Source organism: Rhopalosiphum padi, chromosome 4, assembly GCF_020882245.1.
Source record: "Rhopalosiphum padi isolate XX-2018 chromosome 4, ASM2088224v1, whole genome shotgun sequence".
NCBI lineage: Eukaryota > Metazoa > Arthropoda > Insecta > Hemiptera > Aphididae > Rhopalosiphum > Rhopalosiphum padi.
The window spans coordinates 277269-304623 of NC_083600.1; the positions used below are offsets into that span (position 1 = coordinate 277269).

General features: G+C 35.4%; 1 protein-coding gene across 4 annotated transcripts in view; it reads left to right on the top strand.

Annotated features, from left to right (window-relative positions):
* LOC132930789 (zinc finger protein basonuclin-2-like) overlaps positions 1-25025 on the top strand; it is an 82317-nt gene extending 57292 nt beyond the window's left edge. For all 4 annotated transcript variants that reach the window (XM_060996840.1, XM_060996841.1, XM_060996838.1 and 1 more), the window contains exons 5-6: positions 19508-19746; positions 20527-25025. In XM_060996840.1, coding sequence (XP_060852823.1) covers positions 19508-19746; positions 20527-23586 — 3299 coding nt within the window. In that variant the 3' untranslated portion in view covers positions 23587-25025. The remainder of the gene's footprint in view (positions 1-19507; positions 19747-20526) is intronic.
* Positions 25026-27355: the final 2330 nt, after the last annotated feature.

Below are 27355 nucleotides of genomic sequence, written 5' to 3' on the forward strand. Positions count from 1 at the left end.
AGGTAAGAAACTGTTAAACTTAAACAATTTAAAAATAATTGATCTTAATCCCATATTAATTAGATTAATTATAATAAAATATGTATCGTGCTGCACAACACAATCGATAGGTATATTGGGTTTTTACGAAATATTATACTTATTTATATGCTAATTATAAACTTTATACTATATTTAAATACTATAATAATATATATTTCTAAAGATGTATGCACCGAACCGTACGAATAGTCTCGTATACATAATATAATATTATTATTATTTTTATAATATATATAATACTATTATATTATAATAATATGATAACGTCGGCTGTGGTGTATAAAAATATGTTTCCAGTCGGTTTGTCGGTCACCCCCAAACTTTGACGTCGTCGCCGATGTTTTTGAGTATTATTATTACTTTTTCCGAAGAATTTGCTCAAGTCAAAGAAACTACAAGGGAGCAAAAAACAAGCAATAACAAAAAACCTTAAATCCAAAATGAGACTTTAATTCCGCTTAAAACTCGCAGTATTTGTGTATATGTGTATAATGTACGCATAAACACAACAAATTAATTATATATACATAAACGGGCAAAAGTCCGGCGCCACGTGTCTCTCATCGGCGGAATGTTAATATTATCGTTTGGAGCGGGTGCCCGCGTTTACAGGTCGTCGATCAAAGGCTTTTCGAAACTTTCAACATCAGCCACCCCGCACTTATGGAGTATTTAATTTTTTCGTCAACATATACATTACGCGAGTATGAACACATTATGTCTAGATTGCATTCCGCAACCAACGACTATTATAGTTGTCACTGTAGTCGTGATTATATGTTTTTATAAATCTTTTTCATCGTTACATACACACACTTCATAATAATAATAATAATAATAATATATTACGCTGCTCAAATCCAGCACAGTTGTATCGACGTTATAATAATATATTATACTTATTTATAACATTCCGTTGTCCGGCGGGCTGCTGCAGCACACGAATATCGGCCTCGGGCGTTGTCGTTAACCGAGAAATGTGGTCGGGACGAGCTTATAATAATAATAAAACAAACCGGTGTTACGGCGGTGTCACACTTCTACCGCGACGAGAAAACAGGTGACTGTAGGGTGTATAATATAATATAAGTATTATAATTATAGAGGTATACGATTCATTTTTAAAAAATAAAGTATTTCAATGTATTTTGACCATAACATTCAAAGTATGTTTTTAGCGCACTTTTTTTAAGTATCATTCATTTAAACACGCCAATTACACATTTTGAAATAAAAAATTCAAAAATATCACTTAGGGTTTAAACTGCATTTAAAGCATTTATGCTCGATCGATATCTATGTACACAGCATAATCGTACTATTTTAGTTTATATGGTCGTGACGACGGTCGATCAAAATTCACGCGGGAAAAGTAAAAGTGAACAATTCGCGTGGCGGGCGTGTAAAAATTGAAGACTGCGTGTCTATTCTTTTTTAATAGGTATACCTATATAATATGATATACAAATTACAATATCATTATACTCGTCTATATTTTTTTTAGAATTTACGGTATTAAAATAATATCAGAGATGAGTAGGGAAACGCCGTGATGGTCGTGTCGCACCTTTAGTCGTGCAGCGGCGACGTTCCGTCATCAAAAACACCCCGCGGGGCAATTATTATTATTATAATACTAGTATCGTCGTCATTATTGTAAAACGTGTATAATAATAATAATAATATATAAACATATAAATGTATATTATATACCTATGTTGTAAGTTTACGACGACGGTTCGTGTAGTATAATAATAATAACGTCGCCGTCGTCGTTTTCGTTTCCCTGAAGGACAAACCGGTTTGCGGTCACGAAATCTATTTCTGATCGACGACGGATACTGATGATCATCGCCGAAGGGACTTTGTGTGAAGGGGGGGGGCTAAATGAAAAAAGTCCTCCGTGAACTAGAGGCTTTTCGGCTCGATTTGTCACCGCCGCCGCGTACGGTCATTAGATGACGTTGTAATAAGTATTTATATTATTATTATTATTATTATTATTATTTTATTGTACACATCAAGACGGGGCCAAGTCATACTAGTAATTTAAAATATTTTTTTAAACGCGGTGTATATACGCGTATAAAGTATTATAACACGAGCAAGCTGGAAGACGAGGAAAGAAAGAACGATAAAAAAATATCAAATATTATTAATGAAGTGTCATTCCTCAAGGTCTCCTTGTGTACTCGTGTGTGTTTGTGTGTGTGTGTTTACCTTACGACAGAGACGCGTATTATATTATATATGCAGATAGATAGAGTGAGACACAGTCACGCCGGAGACGCTGCGATGGCGGGTGGGTGCATCACATCATAAAAGCGCACAATATTTTCGTTTGTCGTGTGGACTCCAACTACGCATTTATCCTACCTACATGTAATATTTTATATGCTGTATGTCGTCGAAACAATATAGCTATAGTATATATATATTACAATTATAACGTGCAGGATATAATATTATATATATTTTTTAATTAAGCGCCCGGCGCCAACGGACAAATGCAACGAAGACGACGACGACTTATACACCGCGGGTCATATTATCATTGTACCTCTATGTATTATGAACTATTATTATTATCATCATTATAATATATAACTATATGGCAGTCGTCGTATTTTAACGGCCCCTGAGATCTATTGTTTCATTATTAATGGCTATTCGGTCTTGGGGTTGACAACTCGTTTACTGCATCGTACCTATACATACTGCACGTTATATTATTATGTGCATGCCGCCACGATTCATGCTCGACGCGTAAAACGTAATTTTACGCACTTAAAATTAAACATTTTATTCAAAGGCAAACGATGAAACGAGGACGACACGTCAGTCGAATTAACAGTTTATACACATAACAATATAATGTAAATATTATTATTTCCATATTTTGTATATATAACGACCTATACGGTTAATGTGAATCTGTTTATTTACAACGGTATAGTATATATGTACATATATAAATAATATTATATGTTCACTTCGTTTTTTATAATATGCGTACCTAGATTATTTGTCACACAATAACGTGCGCTCGGGTGTCGGCGTGGTTTGAATAAATATTCGCGTCTAATATAATATATTGTTATATAATGCGATGGTTAGGCTTTTTTCGTTTTTGTCGAAATTCCCAAACGTCTAAGCGATGTGTCTTTTTTACGGCTGGTGAGGGAAACGAACTTATCGCGAAACAAAACCAAAAAAACAACTAACCTATATGGAAGTAAAGAAAATTGGTCGAACGAGCGCAAATTGCAGATTGCAACGGATTATCTTGTATGATGATCACCCATGTGTAGATTGTATACGCGGTGCACACGTAAAATATATATACGATTATATATCCAATATATATGTATATACGCATACCGTGTAATTTGCCGAAGCGAATATTATACACCAACGTTCTGACGATAAGATGATTAGAAGAGGACTACTTTTGTCGGTCTACTTGTCTGCCCCCGCTGTTGCTGTCAAATTGAGCCGCGCGGTGTATAAGGTTTTGTCAATGATCTTTCGACGTGCTTGTTAAACCGTTTGTTTCGGTCCTGAAGTGAAAATGTTCATAGTGTTATACACATTATAATATTATAATGTGACTAAAATAGGTATTATATTATACGTATAAAATATATAATATAGAAAAACATTCATCATAATCCGGTTTTTTTGCATGTACGACTTTGGGATTATTTTTTTTTTCAAACCATTTCGTATACGTAATATCTGTGTGTATATCACACGAAATATAAAACGATAACGCTTCAATCTGACGCATCATCCTCAGTCGTGTCCGAATCATCGGTCTCGTCACACCACTGGCGGACGTAATTTGATTGCATCCGCAGCTTCGATTCCAAAAGTCGGTCCCTTTCCGCCCGTAATTCGTCAATTCTTGTCCTCAGGTCTTCAATCTTCTGATGGTACGATTGAATTTCTATCAAGTCTTCGTTGTCCGGTAGCATACGCACGCGGATGAACCTATAATATATATTATAAATTTATAAATTATAGTGAATAACAAATTATAATTTTTAATTTATATAAAGGTCCACCGATTGTGTGTTTAATGTAATGACTGTAAAGCAGAGTGCGAAAAAAGTCAATAAGCGAAAAGATTAAATTTGAAGTGAATTTTTTTAATGTCTGTATTTTTATTATACTCTTGTATGTAGGTATTAGGTGTAGGTATTAGGTTTAGGTATAGAGATACTCTATCGGGTCGGCCGGTCTTTTTTCAGCACGGCAGAGTTCAAGAATGGCTTTAGCTAGTGCCGCCGACACGCAGTTTTCTGTTAAGAAATCTCCAAACTCGTGACGTTTCCATTTATCACGCCGCTTTCCACAGTCCTAACAAAAAATTATCAAATAACTACCGTAACCGATGATCGCGCGTTATTTTTTTTATTAATTTTTCGTGTACCTCATCCGCCATTGTCACCAAATAATCGTCGTTAGCACTCATCTCGATACGTATTAATTTTATACTATTACATATTATATTTACATTTTTTTTATTATAATACTTCAATAGTATATATTGCAATAATATTGTACACCGTTGTTATTTTCGGGTATTAAACATGATGAAACCAAGGTGATTTACGTGTAGATTGAAGTTTCACCATGCCGATTAATATATAATATAAAGGGATATAATAATTGTTTATAAAATTAAAATTATTAATATTTACACTGCTAGAATTAAATGCTTCGTAGAGGTTAGATTCATACAGAAGGGAAATTATACCTTTAGCATAGTTCAACATTGTGGTATGACATCGTATACCGGTGAACATAAGTGTAGGTACCTACGTATATCAAAATTGTATTATGATTACAAATTTGAAATAAAAATTAAAATTAAGACACAAGAAAATATTAAACATTTTTAATTTTTTAACTTTTTTTCTTAGAGATTATCGTAAAACCAATATTTCATTTGTTTATGCATATTTAAAAATGTTAAGTGCAACTTCATAAAAAAAATCATAATATTATATTTGATGAAAATATCGAACGTGTTTAAAGTGTATAGACTATATAGGGTAATCGTTATCGTGTAATATACGCGTGATACGATGATAACTATGATAATAATTGTAATAATCGCGTGATCGTCAGTAATCAACCGCGGGCAGAAGGTGGCAAATACATGAAATTGATGTTGCGGTGATGGTGGTATGGGTGCCGGTAAAACGTAATCACAACAATAATAATAACATAACACAAGTATAGCAATATAACGACTGAACCGCACAGAAAATTGTCCGATCGTGACACAGCCTCCGCCGCCGACGTATGTATACTGCCTCGACTGTTGTATATATGATAGCATGATATTATTACGTTTGCCGTCTCGCCTTCGCCGCGAACTATCGCGTCTTCTCGCGTCGCCTCCGTCGCGCGCCCCGTCCGGTCCGCGGGTCCGATCGTGATGATGACCGCTGGCCCGACAGCCATCATCATCATCATCGTCATCGTCGTTGTCGTCGTCGCACCGCACATATATATTTTAATACCACCGCTGGCACTGTAGTCTGTATACCTATAATAATACACACACATCATACGACGACCGGGGTACCTATACATAAACATAATATTATATACGTGTGCGTGCGTTTGCGTACGACCCCGGAGGCGAGTCGTCGTGTAATTAACGTTATGACTTTGACAAATAATAATAATGGTCTCGCGTTACTCGGAATGCGGCGGCCGCAGGTCCCGGCAGCATTACACACACACACACGCGCGTGCGAGCGCGTGTGACCACGTATCTACTATCTATATATAATACATATATATATATAAGGAGTCGTTTTTTATTTTTTTACGATCCGGACACATCAAAATCACACACACGCGGCCGTGATTGTGACCGTCATCATTACTCGCGTACACATATAAGAAAAAATCACTATATATCTTATAATAATATATAATATAATACCTACGCCTGCACTGTGAGCGGGACACATATACACATATATAATATATATATTATATTATATAGATTAAGAAAAACTAGTCGTGTCGTTCTCTTTCTCTCTCAGCGCGTCTCCCCGTTTACTCACCGCCTTTGCGACGGTAATTACTGCGTGCATATACGTACCTATGTCTCGTCGCGGCCTGCTACTAAAGGCGCGTTTTAATTGCGCGCGCGCACACGAGTAAAAAAACCAATCACGCACACAAACGTGGGTTTTATTACACACGGTCGGGCCGCCGAGCGTTGTATTGCACACGTTTACGCCGTTTGACGTGTATACGGTGTACCTTGTGTACCAACGAGTATAATAATAATATAATATTTATGTATTGATTTACGTTTCGTCGTATAATAATAATTGTTGGCGGCGACGGGTCGCGAAATAAACATTTAAAAATAAAACGTCTGTGCATATATATATATGTATACATCATACACACATATTATTATAATATATAGGTACGACGCATCTTTGCACGGGTCTCTCACGGTCGATGCGGCGACAAACTTGTCACACACTGATGTAGTAGAAAGGGTGTGCGGGGGCGACGACTACGACGACGAGAGGACTTCCCGCGGCGAACAGCGCGACACACCACCCTGCGGGGGGCGCCCGTTGGTCGCCGACGCCGCCGCCGTCAAAGAGACCGCACCTATTTTCTTTTTAAATTGGAATCATGTCATTCCCGCTGTTTATTTATTGTTTCGAAACCGCATTAATAGGACTCGGCGCGAGTATACCTACCTACCTATATAATATTTATGTATGTGCGTGTGCGTGCGTGTGCAGTTGTTGTTGTTGCGGGGGATTGCGCGCGGAGGGACCATGGGAGAGATGAGAGACGATGGAAAATAAAAAATAAAATAATATTAATAATATTGTGTCGTTTCGGTCTGCGGGCGCGCACGTATAGCTGGGCGTTACCTGTTCGCTGCAGACGGTCGCCGCGTCTTGTATAATATAATATAGTGGCGGCGGCAGTGGTGTCACTATACGCGCGTACACAATACACGCCGCCGCTCGTCGGGCTATTAAAAAAAAAACCCAACGAAATAGCCTCTCTGCATCCTTGCCCGGTAGAGGTTGATTAAAAAATAAACGATTTTTAATCTATAAGTGGTTTTTTTTCTTACATACGAAATTTACGTACTCATATATATATATCGATGTCGGCGGTATAAATATAATAATAATTTAATATATACATTATAAAATGTTATGTACTACATGGCGCGCGAGGATAATCTAACCTAACCTTATAATGTAACAGTGGTGTGAAGAACAAATCGATTTCGCATCGACCTGCGTGGCCGCGTAATACTAATATATACATTTATATAGTATATATATACTACTTATACCTTTATGACTGGATAATATATACGATATTATATATACTTTATTACTTTAATGGTACACGGTATAAGCATATATATATATCCAACAAAAAATAAACATACATATTATTTATTATGAGATATATTATTATAAACAGGGGCTTTCGGGGAAATGGGAAAGTTTGAAAGTAGTGGGTGCACTGTAGTCTGTATAGCTGATAAAATGAAGGTGAGCAAAATTATTTTTATAAAAATTAAGTACTTTCGATCATATATAATGATCTAAGCTAAGTAGGTACTTATACTGTCATTTGGTAATCATAGATCATGGAGCAGGGTCGCATTTCAATGATACGTTTTACATAGATTGTCTGAGAGATGTGTTATAATATGATAAAGGCATCCCGTGTATTAAATCAACGTTGGTGGGAACGCATACGTTTGAACGGACATTATCCAAAAAACGGAAAATGTCTTAAGCCCTTAAGGGCATATTACTTACTTTTTATTTTCAATAATAATACTTGGAAAAAAATTGTTTTTTATTTTTGTAGAGTTTATCATTTCTTTCGGTTGTCCCTTTAAGTACATTGCTAGCCTACATACATGGCAAACATGGTAACTAAAGTATCTCTTCGTCGTCGTTGTCGCTCGTCAAATTTTGGAACACTTATAGAGAGTATACGTATATTACTTACAAATATGCTATGGTTAGAGGTTTTTTACAGTTTCGTTGAATGATTACCAATAAACGCATTACTGTGGAGTGTGGACAAAACCTTAAGGTGGGGAAACACTAGTATAATATAATTCTATTATTATAACCAACCTTTTTATAATGACAACTCACAAATTTACTGTTTGTTGGATATGCAACCTCACTGGCCCCACTACAAAAAAAAATTTGCCTAGATTTTTTAAATATATTATTATCAATATAGTTGCCTAATTAGCTTACAAACATCACGTGTTGTCATCAAAAATATTTTGCGACCCATTGTTGGGTCACGATTCATAGGTTGGGAAACACTATATTAAACAATTAATGGTCTTTTATGGTCGACATCGAAGACTAATTTACACCACGTCCCTATACAATAGTAAACAATTGCGCAATAATTATTGCCGTTGTTTTTTTATACTAAAATGGTGTATCAACAAGTGTTTTTCAAATGTGTGAGTATATCTATAAACTTATATATATATATGTATAGAAAGAGAGAGATCGACATATAGTTGTGAATGGTAAAAGTGCCCCATTGTGTGTGGCAATGTCAACCACTTTATTTCCCCTCGTACATATACAAGCGTCAACCACCACGCGATACAAAAAAGTCAATAAAAAAACATAAAAAAGAGGGTAAATCCGTCCGAGGGAAACGTTTACGACGCGCGATTTTCCCCTAGGCCGATAAAAGAAGATTTCCTTTTCCTTTTCTTTTTTTTTTATTATTTTGACACTTACACGACTAATCTTCCGCCAGTCTTTTTTCCCTCCGTCGACTTTATTGTTTCCGCTCTTATAATATATAATGTTATACCTACGACAGCGCAGAGATGACGAAGGTCTTGTTTTAGTGTTATAATATTATGTATTTGTGCGCAAACGCAACGAAATAAACGAATCATATTATTATTATTATGAGTTATTAACTGAAAACCTTTACAATAGCGTACCTACGTATGTAGTACTTACATATTATAGTATAATAATATATTTAGTATACCTAGTGATAAATAACTGTGGAAAATTATAAACAAATATAGAATAGGTACGGTACCTACATATTGTTATTTATATACATATTAGTGACTGGTTCAAAAAAAAAAAAAATTGACAAATGCTTCTCATCAGTATGTTCACGGCGGCTTGGAGGTACCTACTGCCTATATATTATACTTTTCATAAACGACCTTACATAAACCATGGTCGCAGTAATGCGTTATTGACATACACGAGTGTGTGTATATATATATAATAATAACGCGAGCGTATCTGTTCCTTCTATACATATACTATTCCCGCGCGCACGCTGGACCCCCCTCGGGTTTAAGTGATCAATGGCGCTTACATACAACACATATAATAATATATAATATATAGACTCATAATATGCGCGTACACAATATATAGTTGGTACGACGTGTGTGTATAAGTTTTTCAGCGCTTTAGACGTACACCGCCAAGTGATGTGTAGTTCTTGGTGTGTGTGTGTGTATATATATATATATGTCGCATATACCGTATATATTACACGATATATCTTTCTCGTTAAAGTTACATTAAGGGCCAAAACCATAAAGTAGGATCCAAAAATAATAACTCTACAACTGTATAGTATACGCGCGTCTCTGACCTCATCAGCTTCTGACATTGTATTTGAGTTTTATCAGAAACGATTTCTTGAGTACCTATATATATTATATATACGTACTCACAGCGCGTAATGTATCTACGTTTATATACATATTATAATATATATTACATCGTAACATAGTGGAACGTTTATTATTCGAATTTAAGGCACCGTACTTACAAGCTGGGGGTCTATTCTCGAAAATGATCGACAAGAAGTTGATATTTGTCATGATCGACTACAAAACATTATTCTCCAATATCATTCGACGAAATTTCGTTGCATGCCTATCTACTGCAAGTACTACTTAATACGTTTGTCGTATGAACCACAATAATATATAACCTATAATAAGATTGATTTTTTATTAGAATTAATTATTATTCACGCAAAATATTTTATTTATAATATTAATCTTATAAAAGTGCAATTGTATTTATAATAGTGAAGTTACAAGACATTTTATTTTTGTTAAATTCAATTTCGTCTGTTATTTTTTTAACTTTGTAGAACGCTATACTTTCAGGGACACCCAATTTATAATACCTAATTGGCTTATCATAATCTGTTTGCGGTGTATAATAATGATGTCTAGGCATGGACGCATGGTTCATATTATACGTTAAATTGAGTAAAAAAATAATTAATAATATTATGTTTATAAGTTCCTAACTCCCTTTTTTCGTTTTTGTCAATTGTCGGCGTGAGTTTAAATTTATTTTTTTTCATTACACTAAACAATTCTTGTATACGTTTTAGGTATATATATATTATTGCGTTTGCTGATAGCTGTTTTTCTTTGCGAACGTAGGCGTGTGTGTTTGATGTACAAATATATATATGTGTATAATATATATACAGATACGTTTTGAGACGGGCGTGAAAAATTCCGCTTCAGTTTAACGATGTCGCGCCGCGGCCGTCGTTGGGTAAACAGCTAGTCTACATCATCTTTAAAAAAACATCAAATTAAAATAAAGCTGTGAAAAATACTACACGACGCTTGCCCATATACATTTAATATATGCCTAAACGAAAAAATCAACAAAAAATATCTGAACAACGGGACTGGACTCATCATACGCGGCAGCAGCGGGAGGATAGGTAAATAATAATAATAATATAGAAAAACAGACTATTTCAGTACGTTATTATTATTATTATTATATCGTCGCCGGTGCGGCGGCGTATAGTTCGTCAATCGATTAATTGATCGCTTTTAGACGGCCATTTGAAGGTTCATTTGTTTACGAAATCGTGCGGAACCGCTGCTGGTCACGGTTTATTAGGCGACCGCGTCCACCGCCGCTCGATGACCGCGCCGCACACATTTACACGTTCTTATAAACACATAATGATAATATCCTATACCTATGTATAATAGTCGTATATATATGATGACTATTATATACAGTGCACACAATCCGCCGCACAGAATGTCAGAATGAGCCATATAAAAGATACGAGTGAGATGGATAAACGGTATATTATATATATACGTGTGTGTAGTATATAATTTATATATTTACACGCGGAACACAAACCAGTCACCGTCTCTTTCTCTGTCTCTGTTACTGTTGCGGACACAATGCATATTCTTATTACAAACGCAGTTTTTATTTTTTTTTTTGTTTACCCTCCCGGCTAACCGATTTTTATTTGTGTATAATTTCGTGTTGCTAATTGCTGCAGTCGTCGTTGGTCGTTGCTACACAGCCGAGATACGAAATCGTTCTCACGCCGGCCATCAACCATCTGTGCAGCGTTATAATATATATATTTATATAACTTCGGCCATCTAATCGGGAACGACAAAAAAAGAAAAAAAAGAACGAATTTGATATTCTTCGCGCGCGAATAACCGGAAGTGTATATAATATGTAAAACGTCGTGGCGTAAACGTTTGCGCGTACCTATATTGTATAGTTATTCGCATCTCAAGGGCGACGACGCTCGATTTATTCATAGAGCGGGGATTACGCGTCCTTGGCCCGTCACGACGGCAATTCCCAAAAGATCTTTTTCCTGCGTGTATTATTATAACAAAAATTTATCTACACATACACTTATATTATACGTGGAAAATTTAAAATATTCCTTTTGCACTAAAAAAGCATTACTTATATACGTGCAGTATATTGTGTGGGTTGGATAAAATATTATAGGTTTCAGTGCTCTCTCGACGATTATAATATGTACAACGGCTAGTGCACAAAACGCTCGTTTTTGCCCCTTTGATGTGGCTGGCAATACAACCCCCGCGGGGCGACAACGACAAGCTCCCAGTCTGGAAACGTCGATGAGCAACGGACGCGAAGGGGTGTCATTTTAAATTACCTCAATTGCCTTCGGGCCAGCATTGTCATCAGCAAAGGGACCTTTGTTATGGAGCTCATCGTCGCCGCCGCCACGTTTATATAATGCCCTTTGGAATTTACATTTTCAATTATTATTAACGAACCAAAGACGCCACTCTTCATGTACCTACCATAATAGATACACATTATACATATATATATATATCAATACAAAATAAATGCGAACCGCAGCTATTACGTTTTTGATTATTATATTATACTTTTGTGTTAAGTTTTTTTTTTGTCATTTACCCTCGTCGACCCTCGCAAACCAATTTTGTCAGAGGCCCACCAGCCAATGAAAACCAATTAACCCTTGCACTTTAGTATAAATTGTATATAATAGTATAAATTTAGTACAATTGTATATTATGTTATTATAATATATAACATACTGCCACAACACATGCGCAAGGTTACATCAGGTTAGGTATAAGTTAGTGCTGCAGTTTATTAAATCGACAATAAGCTTTAAGCACATGATGACCGTTGGATGAAAATAACTACGAATTTTTTTGCTATATATTATGTTTCGTTGATATTGTGCGTAATATATTAGATTACAATTCCATTTATGTAAATGTAGTGTACTTTGTTGCAATAAATGTATAAATATTATAATTTAAATAACGACAAGTGAATACCTCAAGGTATGTTATGGTATACCTAATATTATATAGGTATGTGATACCTATATAATGTTCGCTATATAGTTAATAATAATATATATAAAACGACTAGTATATAATATGTATATTGTACATAATATATATTATTATTTTATGACCGGCAGCTGATGTGTGTCGAGTGATGGATAAAAAAAACACGGCGAGTGCTTATACTTACTCAATACTCATATTATATTTGCATTTTTTCAAAATCGCAACATTACTTTATCGTCGCCAAGAGATGGTATATATTATTTTAATCTTTATTCGACCTTGGCGATATATAGGTGTACCTATACTACTTGACCGTTGACCGACACCATGTATAGTTAATAAACATACATCGTAATTATATATACATGCACATACGTTCGAAACAGTAATTTTTATTTTTTTTTATAACACAGATGTATATTCAACTATACTTATACACCTCCTATACGGCTACACCTATGTGTATATGCGACTCGTTATTATTATTGTTTCGGTTGTATTTCAATTATTTTCGCTCGCGTACGGTCTTCGACGATTTATCTGATACATACTTCTATAACAACGTGTGCAGTCCACACATGTACCTCATATAATTATACGCATACGGTTTAGATATATCCATACATATCTGCTCATCATAATATATGGTCATATAGGTATTATATATTATATATACCTAACGAGGACGCGTTTATCGGCTGTTTTCCCGTTTTGACCGCGTTGTGCATCGTGTAGTTCATAATAGATATAATAGATAGGTTTGGTTACCTATAATATGTAAGACATCATAATAAATATATAACCAACAGTTTGGTAATTTACCTAGCTTCAGCGGTGACGGTGTATATGCAATATATATTTATTATTTTACTTGCGCGCGCACACACACGCACATAGAATCAAGACCGCTAAATTTGCATAAATTATCCATCGTTGCCGTAGGGTAACGATGATCGTTTTACGCGTCTGATGCAGTGATGATGCCTGCAGGTCATGTGCATTGACATTCTGTGTCCGACGTAAAATAATAATAATTTTTTGCTCAGTCATGACGCAGCAGCATCGCATATAATATAATAATAATCATCTGAATAATATTCCGGAGACTCGCATTACCATTAGGTTAGCCATAATAATACTTTTTGACTTAAAATTGCGATTCCCTGACGTTTTAATAAATATTACAATAATTTGAGAACTTATATAAAAGTTGCGAAAACGTGTATAAAAGATATAATAAGTATACGCATGAATATACCTAGCTGTAACTCTATCAGTATGATGTAAATGCAGCAGAAACTATCTAGATGACTAGATGGTAAGATGGAACATTCTAGTTTGGCGCAGTATACAACGTATTTGAGACTTATAGATCATATTACATACCTCAGCTAGAGATTATAGAAGTATCTATATAATATATTTTATTTATTTCGATTATATATTCTGCCAATATGATATACTGTACCTTTAGTCTTTACCTATATTATATATTTAACAAATTCGACAAGAAAAAAAATATATATTATAATGTGTATAGATTGGTACTTCAAAAATAAAACGCGAATTGGGCGTCACTCCGTGCATGATGGGAAAAACGCTGCTTCCACCATACTGAAGCACGCAGCTCATTTGCGGTTCTCTTGCGGTCCGCAATCGGACCGCATCATTGATCAGACTCTCAGTCGTATATTACAGCGCGTAATGTCGTAATTGTAATAATACGTCGTGTGTGTAATTTTTGTCCGTGAGAAAACGAGGCGTATAAATAGGTACTATCATATAATACGTATATGTGCCCGGTTTTATAATTTAGAACTATATTATATATATACTCGCGGGTTGTGCATAGAACACACGATCGTCGTTTCTTGCATATATACCATATCTAATACAACCTATATATACATAATAATGATAATATCAGGTGTTGCGGTCACAAAAATATATATTAGGTACATTTGTGTACCAAGGATGGGTACGTTTCACTTATATATCTATAGGTATATCTATTTTATATACACTTAAATGTATAATATAGTTCCTAATCGCACAAGCAAACATGACTGCAGCTATATAATACATATATGTATAATAAGTACATAATATGCAGTCTGCAACTAGAAAATTCAAATAATGAGTATCGCAACATTCCTAAACCCAATTAATATCGTCATTATCATAAATACTATTTTATTATAATATATAATATGAACATAACACCATCATACTGACATATAATACGCAATCACCAAAAATCGCATCAATTTTTTAAATAATATTGTCTTTAATACCTTCCAATGATAAACCTATAGTAAATAGAATATACAGGGATTATAGTATAAATAGATATATATACCTATTAGGTATATATAGTAAAGATCGTCCTCGTTCATGCAATACACACCAAGTCCAAAACGTTATTGTTAAGAATAAGCTTTGGAAATTTGTTCAGACTTTAAATGTATACTAAATTAAACTTAATTTTATTGTTGCTATTTTTAATTTATTTTCTTTTAAGAAAAGTAATTAGTTATGAATGGTTGTAAATAACATGGCAATGTGAAATTTACATTTATTTATTATAGTTAAAATACAAATAACTAAGATGGACTTTATAGTATCTTTTGCATATAGTTTACATGGATTTAATGTCTTTTTCATGTATATGTAATTGTTGACCTTGCGCAACCTAAATTTATCAAAATCACGGGGACTTAATGTATTCTGCGTATTTAGGAAAGTATCGAATGGACTTAGTTGAGATTTTTAATTATTTATTTAATATTTTAAAATAATATTATAGGACTTCGTTGAATATAGCATATTGTAGATATTTTTAAACTGAATTTTGTCTATAATAATAATAAACCAGAAAAACCGATTTTTTGGACTTATAGTGTGCTTTGCATGAACGGGGACGATATATTTATATTCAGGTATAATATACCTATGCGCATATATGTGTGCGTTTGATGAAGTATAAGTATATCTGAAGGTATATATAATTGCTCTGCATATCGTTATATCATTAGGTTAAGTTAGGTTAGGCTATATTATATTGCATGTTAGGTTTAGGGTATATTGGAATTTTAAAATTATACCTTGCAACTTTCAATCCTATTTTGAATATTATAGGTTAAGTTAGGTTACCTATATAAAAGTTAAAATATATCACAATAATATATATACTATTTGAATACCTACTATGTATTATACAACCTATAATATATAAATGTAATACAATAGTAATTTGTATACCTATATATTTATTTATGCATAAAAATATTAAAGAGAATAATCTAAATATATAATAATATAATAAAAAATAATTGCAATGACACATAAGGTATAGGTACCTAGATATATATTTAATATACGAGTAAACGTAGGTTATGTATATATATGGACTATATGGATTATATATATATTATTTAAGTTCTGAAAGATCTACACTCTACACACCACGCTCCAGCTACAATAAATATTAAATATACCCATATACTCGCATGCCGATACCTATATGTATAAAAATATTGTAAACATATATGTACTATAATATAACTAAAGTAATAGTGATGTATATATTAAAGTCCCTATAGGTATATACCTTTATATACCTTTTCCTACATAGCTGGGAATACGGAGTATATTAGTGTATAAACCGACGCTATTAAAAAACGGTCGTCGTAATAATAACGTAATTTTTCTTTTATGAAATATCGTTCGCGGCGTCTTTTTTTGTTGTATGACAGCAGCAGCAGATGTTTGGCGCGTCCTCTTATATATTATCGCCGCCGTTCGTACCGATGGGAAAAACGATGATCGTTTGCAGTTGTGTGTATAAAGAACAATACAATTTTTTTTTAAATCGTAGGTAATACGCTCGTCATAATATAATCTCATCTCTATATACTTCATATATACATATATATACGCAATATCAGGTAATGGGTTTGTTATAAAATATTTGTAAATTATTTACTTTTTTCTTATATATAAATATATGTATATAACGCAATAAAACGCCATTTTTTTGACACAACCAATGTTGGCAGTTTATTCTTTGTACCACCACGTGTATTTCTCAGAATGTATTTGTATAATATGTAGTCGTCTGGCAACGACGGTATAGTGGTGCGATGCGTCACATGTGTCACTGTCGTCGTCAATGGGAGGAGGTTTGTCGCAGTTCGGTGGGCGGAGCGCCGATCGGTGGTTGACACGGTGTATGACACAGCCGGCCGACCAATGGGACGCACCGCCGCTGACGGTCGAGTATTGTGCCCGGGGAGACCGTCCGGAGACAAACAGCGCACGACAATAATAATAATAATAATAAAATAAAATAAAATATTATTATATAGCCGATATCAAGGACCCCACGGCCAACCAATAACAGTACGGCGGTGGCACAGTCCTCGTCGTAGAGAACGTTGTACTGCAGCTGCGTGCTTTTTTTTATTATCCGACGTTCATATTATTATATTATCATGGTCCTCGCGCCACGGATTATTATTTATATTTTATAATAATAATACGAAAATGGATCATCGTCGTATGTATTATATATATTATAATAATATAGAGAACGTGTTTTTATTATTATTTCCAAAAGGGGTCGCTTGTTAAATGCATGTGATGTGCGTGCCAGTGTACTTGTGCATGGCGCGTATTATGTTCCAGTCCCTTCGCGATCGCGAGATATATAATACATCGTGTATTCGTACCTACATAATATAAGCGCTCCCTTCGGCCGTCAAACCACCTCTCACCCCTCGATCACCGCTTGGTCGCCATTAGCGAATTGTGAACTTAAAGTATATACATAGGTATAGTACATATATACATGTGTATTATATATGTATAAACGAGTATATATTTGTATATGTGTGCGGTGTAGTCGTCGCGTCATTGCCCGTGCATCGTAGACGACCTTAAAGTGCATATTATATATGTGTATATATATACGATATGCTTACATATTATATCATTATATGTATATATAATATATATGCAGCCACTCGGTAGATTATTATATACGTTTTCAACAATGACGAGACGAATATAATGACTACACCCCTCGTTCCACCCCTCCCGACCACTAGAGGACTCACTACTGCAGTATACGTGTATTACGCCGCAATCGCGACTGACGAGCACAATGCTCGCTATTAATATATAATAATATACGCGCCGGGCACCGGCCCAGAAGTTTTCAATCTCATCACTGTGCTTGGGTATATAATATAATATAAATGTATATATGTATACGATAGATATGAGCCGCGCGCGTATACGGTTGACAGGTTTCATAATATCAGAAAAATACGCATTTAATCACTTCTGCTGCTGGCAGTCCGTTGCACTCGATCAACGACTGCGACGACGAGTAGACGAGTAGTCCGTTTTTAAATTATATAGATATATATATGTAGGTACATCATCGTCGTATGTTACTTATAATAAAGGTTATATTTGTATATAGGTATGTATAGGAAGTATATAAGCAAGAGATATATAGGTACATATATAATAAGTATATATTATATAGGTACTCGCGGCAAGCAATCGTTATCAATCATGTGCCACCCGATCATCGTTTTTTAGTACACACATATTTTAAGCTCTGTAGGTTTATATAATATAATATGTTTAAATTATAGGTGCCTAATAGGTATAACTACGACATTGGATTTGACGAAATTATAAATGACTTTGTATAGGTACTTATATTTATTGTTTCTTGACAATACTGCTAAAATGATCACAGCATATGTTATTAATTATTATATATCGTATATAACTCGATCATGGATTCATGTCTTGTTGTTCGTACCTAAAATGTATATGATATATTATATTGTAGTCATGACGACAGCCATTTTGAAATCAAATAATATAATTCGGAACACATATGCTGACATGGTGGGGGATTATGTTGTGGTGCAGTATACGAAAGAAAATGTATTATGTAACAATACGATATAAAAATTGCGAGGCTTGTACATTATCTTTTTGTGTTTTAACAATAATAGTAGGTACCTTATATTATATTTATAAAAAAAAATCAACAACAGGAAATACGATCAGAATATTTCAATTGATAAGTTTTTTCTCATTATTATTAGTTAACTGAGACTGCGGCGCTTCATTCCAGTTGGATTGATTTTGGGACCAAACGCAATCTAACGGTCGAACGAATCGAAATACGCAATACGTATAATATGATCGGTTGTCAAATTAAAAAAAAAACTATTGTTAGCGTTCGTTGGAACGCCACCGCGCCGCTGAAAATGTATTATTTGTATAATATTATATTATTATATTTAATAATTGGAGCCCATTGTGGATGCGGTGAATAGGTCAGGTAGAAAATTATGTCTAGTCCCTTTTTATAAAAATATAAGCCATGTGCACGTAAGTGTATATCTGTACTGCACTGAACCACGCTCGTCATCATCAATCCCACGGGTGTTTCATTTATTATTTTATTGTGTGTGGGTTCTGCAGGGTAATGACCGTAAGATATCTATATAGAGGGATCCTTACCGTCGTCATCATCGCCGTCGTATAACTATTAAATATCGATGAAATCCAAATATGTTTATATGGTGCAGAACAACTTCCTCTTTGCTAATATAATGTAATAGCTTTACTTACATAGTTTAGCTATTATAATTGAAAAAAAACGAAACGTATTTAAATAAATATCCTTAATAAGTATATTTATTTTTTGTTTAACAGCTCTCGACAAGCTGGGATTCGGTGGAGCTTCCTTGGGAAACGGCGCTGTGGAGCCTATCCAACCAAACGTAGCTTTCGACATCGCCAGTCTAGTACTATACGGCTGTCAAGCCCTACCGATAAGACTCAAGATCTTGTTAGACCGATTGTTCAGCGTTCTCCGTCAAGACGAAGTGTCAGCCGTGCTCAGAGGGTTCGGTTGGACGCATGAAGACTATGCCAGGGGTTATATACTTCAGGTAATATTTTGGTCATAATAATATATACATATACATATAGTCGTAATTTATAAATAAAACAGCATGTAGTGGAAGGTGTGTATATGTGTATGTGCAATATGTTTATATAAGCTAGTGTGTGTGCTCCGGACGATAAACGGGTTAAACACACAAAAACGCATCGATAGATTCCTAATGAACGACTAAAACGACCTTATATCGATGTTTGTTTTTGGGGTCGTCCGTGGCGTTGGTGGATACGTGACGTGAACGTCGTGTGAAGGGCTTGGGTAAAACAAACCAACCTGAAAGGGTTGTAGTAATTTTGTGTAATACACGACTCGTGTCCGTAAGTTGACTTTCTCTCCCTCTCTTTATATATATATATATACATGTTACTTATAGTAATGGATGATTGAATTACACACACACATAGGCGCGTACATTTAAAAGTCCCTAGGGCTAGCTGTCTTGCGAATATACGTAGCCGAGCACGTTATTTCGTTAACTATTGTTTTCATTGCATGACCACCGTCGGTCATTACGCTATGTGTGCCTCAGGCAGGCGTTAAATTTAAGAGTTGGACTCTTGGGATTGACAATTGGCACGAAAAATAAAAACAACTACACGTTTTACACGATATATATATGACATTAGTAATTTGATCAATTATTTCTTAATGTATAATATGTAAATATTGTAAATATGTTATATTTAATTTTTTAAATATCAATTTTTTGCTATTTAACAAGGTAATAAACTGCAGTTGCTTATTATATTTTTTGATTTTATCTTTATAGGAACCACTCGGTGGTGGAATTTTGGAACGTTGGAACATATGTAGCCCAGAAGAAGAGCCGCTTGTGCTGCAACAGTTTTTGAGATTCGGAGAAACCCGAGCAGTTACACAACAATTGCTGTTGCACGGCTTAGGAGCTGATTTTCGGGCTTTACCTGCCCTGGAGACTGACATGAAACGGCTAATGGAACGCCAGAAACAGCAATTGAACAATGACCATAAGTCCGGATTTGACATCAATAAATTCCGGACACGGACACCTCCTCCGCAATCAATACCGTTGTTGCCGCTGCCACTACCCCAACTTACACCACGACTTCAACTAGGCAGTTCCCCACCTTCACCACCAAAACCAGTGTTTGGGTTCGCCAAGCCACCCGGTGGACTTCCTATGCTACAGCCACCGCCAGTTGGTAATAATGCTTGTAATGGAGCAGGTTCGCCACCGGCCGGTAGTCCTACCAGCAGTGTATCGCCACTCAACAAGTTACAAAACATGCAGCCGTTTGACTTTCGAAAGATGCAGTCAGCTGCATCTGGGTTTGGTGGTGGCAAGCCATTGCAAGTCCCATCGGGCCGACGGTCAAATAACTCATCAACTGACTTACTACCGCCACCCCCGCGCCCAAGCCAACAGCAACAGCAGCAACAGCAACAACAACAGCAACAACAGCAACAACAACAGCAGCAGCAACAACAAAACGACTTCAACAACAAGTACGGTCCACCCGACAGCTTAGCCGGCAGTAGTGATTTCGGTTCCGATGATGGTGATGAAGAGGAAGAAAACTCACAGAGCGCGTTGAACCTCAGCAAAGACAGTGCTCCAAAAGCGTTACGCCCGCACCGGGGTCACGTTCGCAAGACTCCGCAGCCGTTAAAAAGACAGTGGGGATCGGCTGGGTTACCTTTGAATTTAGGTACTCAACTCATTAACCCAGCTACAGGAAAAAAACGCGTGCAATGCAACGTTTGCCTGAAGACATTTTGTGATAAAGGGGCGCTGAAAATTCACTTTTCTGCCGTCCATTTACGTGAGATGCATAAATGCACCGTAGAAGGGTGCAACATGATGTTTAGTTCTAGACGTTCTCGAAACCGGCATAGTGCCAACCCTAATCCTAAACTTCACTCGCCACATTTACGTCGAAAAATCTCACCACATGATGGGCGTAGCTCACAAGCCCACCACCCGATGGTTATAACTCCATTACAGGCTTCTGCTATGAACCAACTAGCGTTTGGAGCGTTTCCGTTATTGACTGGTGGCACTGACTTGAGAGCTACTGGATCTAAACACAGTTCCGCGTCAGGCCTACACCTGGCCGAAGAACTACGTCGCTCGGCAGAATTTTCATCGGACAACATGGACGAGTACATGGACGATGAGGAAGACGGCATCGTTGTGGATGGTAACGCAGTGGACGATGATGAAGATGACTCAGAGCACCGGAGCGATCGGAGCTGCAAGCGAATGTCGGAAGATTCTGAAGACGACGGTGGTAGCACCGCCGCCGAACCACAGAACAACCATCACCATCTCAACAACAATAACAACATAAATAATGACAATAACAACGATCGACCACCAATAGTAGCTATCAAGAATGTGCACAAGCGGAAGAGCATGAACCCGACGAGATTTGCAGCTGCAGCTGACCTCAGCGATGAAGGAATGTCCTGTGCGGACGATTACGGTTCGGTAGCGTCACCCAAAGATAACAACAACGAAGTAGCTCCCACCGTCTGCAAATTGGAACCCAATTTAACTGACGAAGATGACGGTTGCTTAAACCTTAGCAGGAAACGGTTGTCACCCAGTCCCGTAACGGTGGGTGGCGGTGGTGACGGTGACGGTGACGGAAGTGGTAGGCAGTCTGTGGCGGAAGGAGTAGGTGGTGGTTCAAGAGATTCGTTACTGTCCGAAGAAGATGACGGACTGCTAGAAGAAGACGAGGACTTGGATGACGACGTGGACGATGACTTGGACTTGGACGACGACTTGGATGAGGATGCGGACGACTTGGACGAGTGCGACTCTGAGAGTGACGGTAATCATCGCGTATATGGCGTGTTTGAGAACGGCCGGTTCGTGGCCACAGACGACGTGCCTGTGGACAAAGACAATCCGTGTGCCTGCATGGCGTGCGGCAAGATGTTTCCTAACCACTTCGGTGTCAAGTCCCATTACCAGCGCGTGCACCTGAAACTAATGCATAAGTGCATAGTGGACGGCTGCAACGCGACATTCCCGTCCAAGCGGAGTCGGGACCGACACAGTTCCAACCTAAATCTGCACCGGAAACTGTTGTCTACGTCATCGCCGTCGTCATCAACGACGGAACTACCTCGGCAACAGCCTCATCACCGCCAGTCATCATTGCTGCAGTCATCGCAGCAATCGGTCCAGAAGCAACTCCAACAGCCTTCGGCCTCGCTGCCACCACCTACACCATCGTCGCAGCAACATCCGCACCAGACCCATCCAGTGCCCGCGCCTGTAGCCAACAGTGCCGCCGCCACCGCAGCCAACATCATGGCGGCTGCCGCTGACAACCCGTATGGAATGCATGCCGAGTTCCTGGCTCGCTTGTATGCCGATTCGCAGCAACAGTTCCAGGCGTTCGCAGGTGGCAATGGACTGATGCAGGTTCCACCGCAGTTCGCCAGCGGTACGTCAATCGGCTCACCGTTTAGACACTTACCCGCAGCCGCAGCGGCTATGGCGATGGCGGCTGCGTCCGCGGCCAATGGATGTGGCAACGTGACATCACCACCGTCCACCGCTCGGCTGGTGTACTCGGCCGATGAGGACCTGCCAGCCACACCCGATAAGGAGAATGGCAGCATGTACGCGTGCCGGTTCTGCAGCAAATCGTTCCCAGACAAGAACGGTATGCGTGAGCATTACGAACAGCTGCACATGCACGAAATGCACCGATGTAAGATGCCCGGGTGCGGTATGGTGTTCAGCTCTCGAACCAGGCGGAACGCTCACGCGGAGAACAGCCATCAGCAGCAGCCGGCCTTGTCGGCAGGCGCGCAGGCCGCCACGTCGTGACCTCGACCCGTGCCTCACCACCAGCGATTTCCCGTGCCACCGCCCTGGTGGTGGTAGATGCCGCACGAACGTGGTATAAACTATATAATATTATTATAATATCATATCGGTTGATGTGGTATGATACGTTTTCATTACGATACTCTTATAATCAGTCCCCACCTATCGCTCGTCTTCCCCTTTCACTCACCATCTATTACTATATATGTTATTCTCGATCACCTGTTGTAAAGTGTTTAAGAATTTAATTGTTAAGTCTACGCAGCAATCTTTTTACTTTTGTTCTGGTGCTCAAGTCAAACGTTTAACCTCATCATCATCGTTTGTGTGTACAATAAAATAATTAATTAACAATAAGCGTCGTGTATTTCATATACTCAATTATTATACTACTCGTATATGTGATTTGACTTACGATTATATAACGTATTCCCATCACCCTCAACCCCTACAGTTTTACGAAGCGAATTTTTATTATATAAACTTTATTATAACTATTACATATACGTATACGATGTATGAAAATATGTGATTCATTTTTGTTAATATATATTTATTATAATATTTACTATTATTATTATTATTATTACGATTTATATATATTATTATAAACGATTAATATTATATCGTCATGGCTGTTCTACTTAAGAACATTATTATTATTTTTTTTTTATCGTAGCATACATTAATTACTATGTATAATATTATTTAGAAATGAGTAGAGACAAGTGCGCGCAAACAATATATACGACTATTAATTTTAATATATACCTATGCTATGTGTACATTGTTTTTACATATTAAAGGTTGTGTTGAATATATTATGTATATATATTTATATAAATATATATATATATACATCATATTAATCTAGTGAAATATCTTTTTGTAAATAGGTATGAGTAGTTTATTTTAGATAGATACGTTTATTATCTTGTACTACGCAATATAACAACAATTTATAGTGAGTTTTTAATAATTATTATATTATTATTATTGTATATAAAATATGTTTCGTTTAACACGTGATACGCGTTATTCATTATTGCAGTCATTGCCGTGCATATATAATAATATGTGTAAATATTATATTATATATAATACGTCATAGGCATATTATATAAACATTGTAAGTTATATTATATATACACGCGCGTGTGTGTGCGTGTAAAATAATGATACGCGTAAGAATTTCTCTCTCGACTTAATCAAAAACAAAAAATAAAAAATGCAAAAAAAATATCTGATATAAGAAATTTGATAATATTTACTAGTCCTTATCTTTTAGAGTGTATTTTGTAGGTACGGCAATATCATTGTAATAATAATAACTTTGTACGCCTTACAATGTATTATTTATTATATATTATATTGTGTGGACGTACGTTTTTGTGCAGTATAATCGACAAAAATATATATTATTATTATTATTATTACTATTATATAAGTGTTAATTTTTTTTCCTAAAAATTTCTATACAACAATAAATATTATATTGGTTGTATATTATAATATATCTATTAATATTATAATGACCAATAAGACAATATATCATAAATAAATATATATATATATATATTATATTATGAAATCATATGTGTGTACATATTGATATTATTGATATGTGACAACTATATACTATATTATTATACTTGGAAATTACTTAATTGTAATTCACGTATTTCAAGTGCACATACTATACATAATAATATAACACCCGATACAAACATTAAGTTTCGTAATATGTAGGTATATACACGTAATAACCGGTAGATATGTAGCTTAAATATTATAAATTATACCACAGCTATTATTTCTGCAAAAACTCGACGGACGTTTAGGGATATTTTTTTAAATTAAAAATATAGGTATCCAGAGCCTATGTACGACATTGGTTGCACAGGAATTTAAACATACAGGTACCTATAAAATATACAATATATATAACAAATATACTACATATTGTGTGCAGACGAATGATGGTACCTACATTTATATATGACTACAGTATCGTCAGTATCAACCGACTAACTACAGAAAACCCATTAAAATTTAAAACTGATTCGGCGAATGCGAATTACTTATACAAATTACCTATACCTCTTTATACCATGGCGGCTGACCGTCGCGTGTCGTAAACACAGAATACCGATGGCTGCATGTTACTTCGTTACTTTCGTCCCCAAAAAGATATATTTTTCAGGTAATACATTTTACTGGTAACTTGCGTAGTTGCGTCCCATTTTAGGGACGTAAGTAGGCTGTATAATTAGTATAGATATCATCTACTAAAATCACTAAAATTGATAGTTCATAAACTATACTGTATATTAAACCTCACTATTTTTGGGGTGGGGATAGTTCAGTTAGTGGATATAATTTATCTATACAAATCATGGTATATCATAATAATTAGGTATATTATTTAACTAATAGCATTAATACCAACAACAAAAAAGATAACAGAAAAAAATCATTTAAAATTAGAATACTTAAAAAAAACAAATCAAAAGTTAAAAAAAAACCCTTTTAAATTTTATAATAAACGTTTCATTTAAATTTGTACTATGTATTTGAAATGAACTATATTATTATCATCTTGTCAAAATGTAAAACACATGCATTTTATATATTGATATGAATGATATGATGACAATATGATGTTTTGAAACTTTTACATTATAAATTAAAATAAACATGAAATATGAATATGTTTTTTTATTGACATATTGATTTTGATTATATTGATATTTTCTGGACGCAATTGACACAGGTACTGATAATAATTTCGGATGTAAGTAGTATATACCAAAACTTACCTATAAATAAGGAGAGTTGTAAGTTTCTACATCAAAGTAGCAAATAAAAATTTACATACGTTAATTTCTATTAAAAACATTAACAATATTTATTGAACCAATTATGGGCCACTAAATTATGTTTAAAGAACTATTATTCATTAATTATTTAGTCATTGTATATTACTTGTACATATAAATATATAATACAATCACTAAACCATCATATAATCCAGTAAATCAACACAATCTATGGTGGGTTCATATTGTTTCTGTTTTATACGGTATAGTACATATGGGTATAATAGGTCGCTACGTTGCTGTATTTTGAAAAATAGGCTTAAATATTAATCTTATAATATCACTTATAAATTATAATGATATATAGTAAAAGATGTTTTTAATTTTTCTTATCCAGTCATCGATAAACATATTATTTAAAAATTCAAGTATCAAATAATACTCGATGATAAAATAAATAATAGAAATAATTCATTAAAATAACAGTTTCTGCTGTTAAAAGTCTTATACAACAAGTTTTTATAAGTACACAGGTGCTAATAAAATAATAAATCAGCACATTATAAATTAAATACATACGTTTTATAACAAAATAAGTAAACGAATGATAAACAGAAACATATAAATCAAATTTAAATTATACGTAATTAAATAACATTTAACGCGTAAGCATATATATATTAGATATACCTAAATATATATGAACATATTTCTTATGCCTGTACTATAAAAAGTTACTGCGTGCAATTGTTTTTCACGTGTCATATCTTTTCACATAAATGTTTAAAATATTTAAATATAGTATTATAATATTTATACTTAACCTATAGATGTCATAATTGTTAAAATGTTTGGCAAATAATTTTAATACTTGAGATATATAAAACTTATCAATGGAAAATGATTGATTTAGAATCAGTGCTTGAATTGGAGGTGGAGGTGAGGGGACG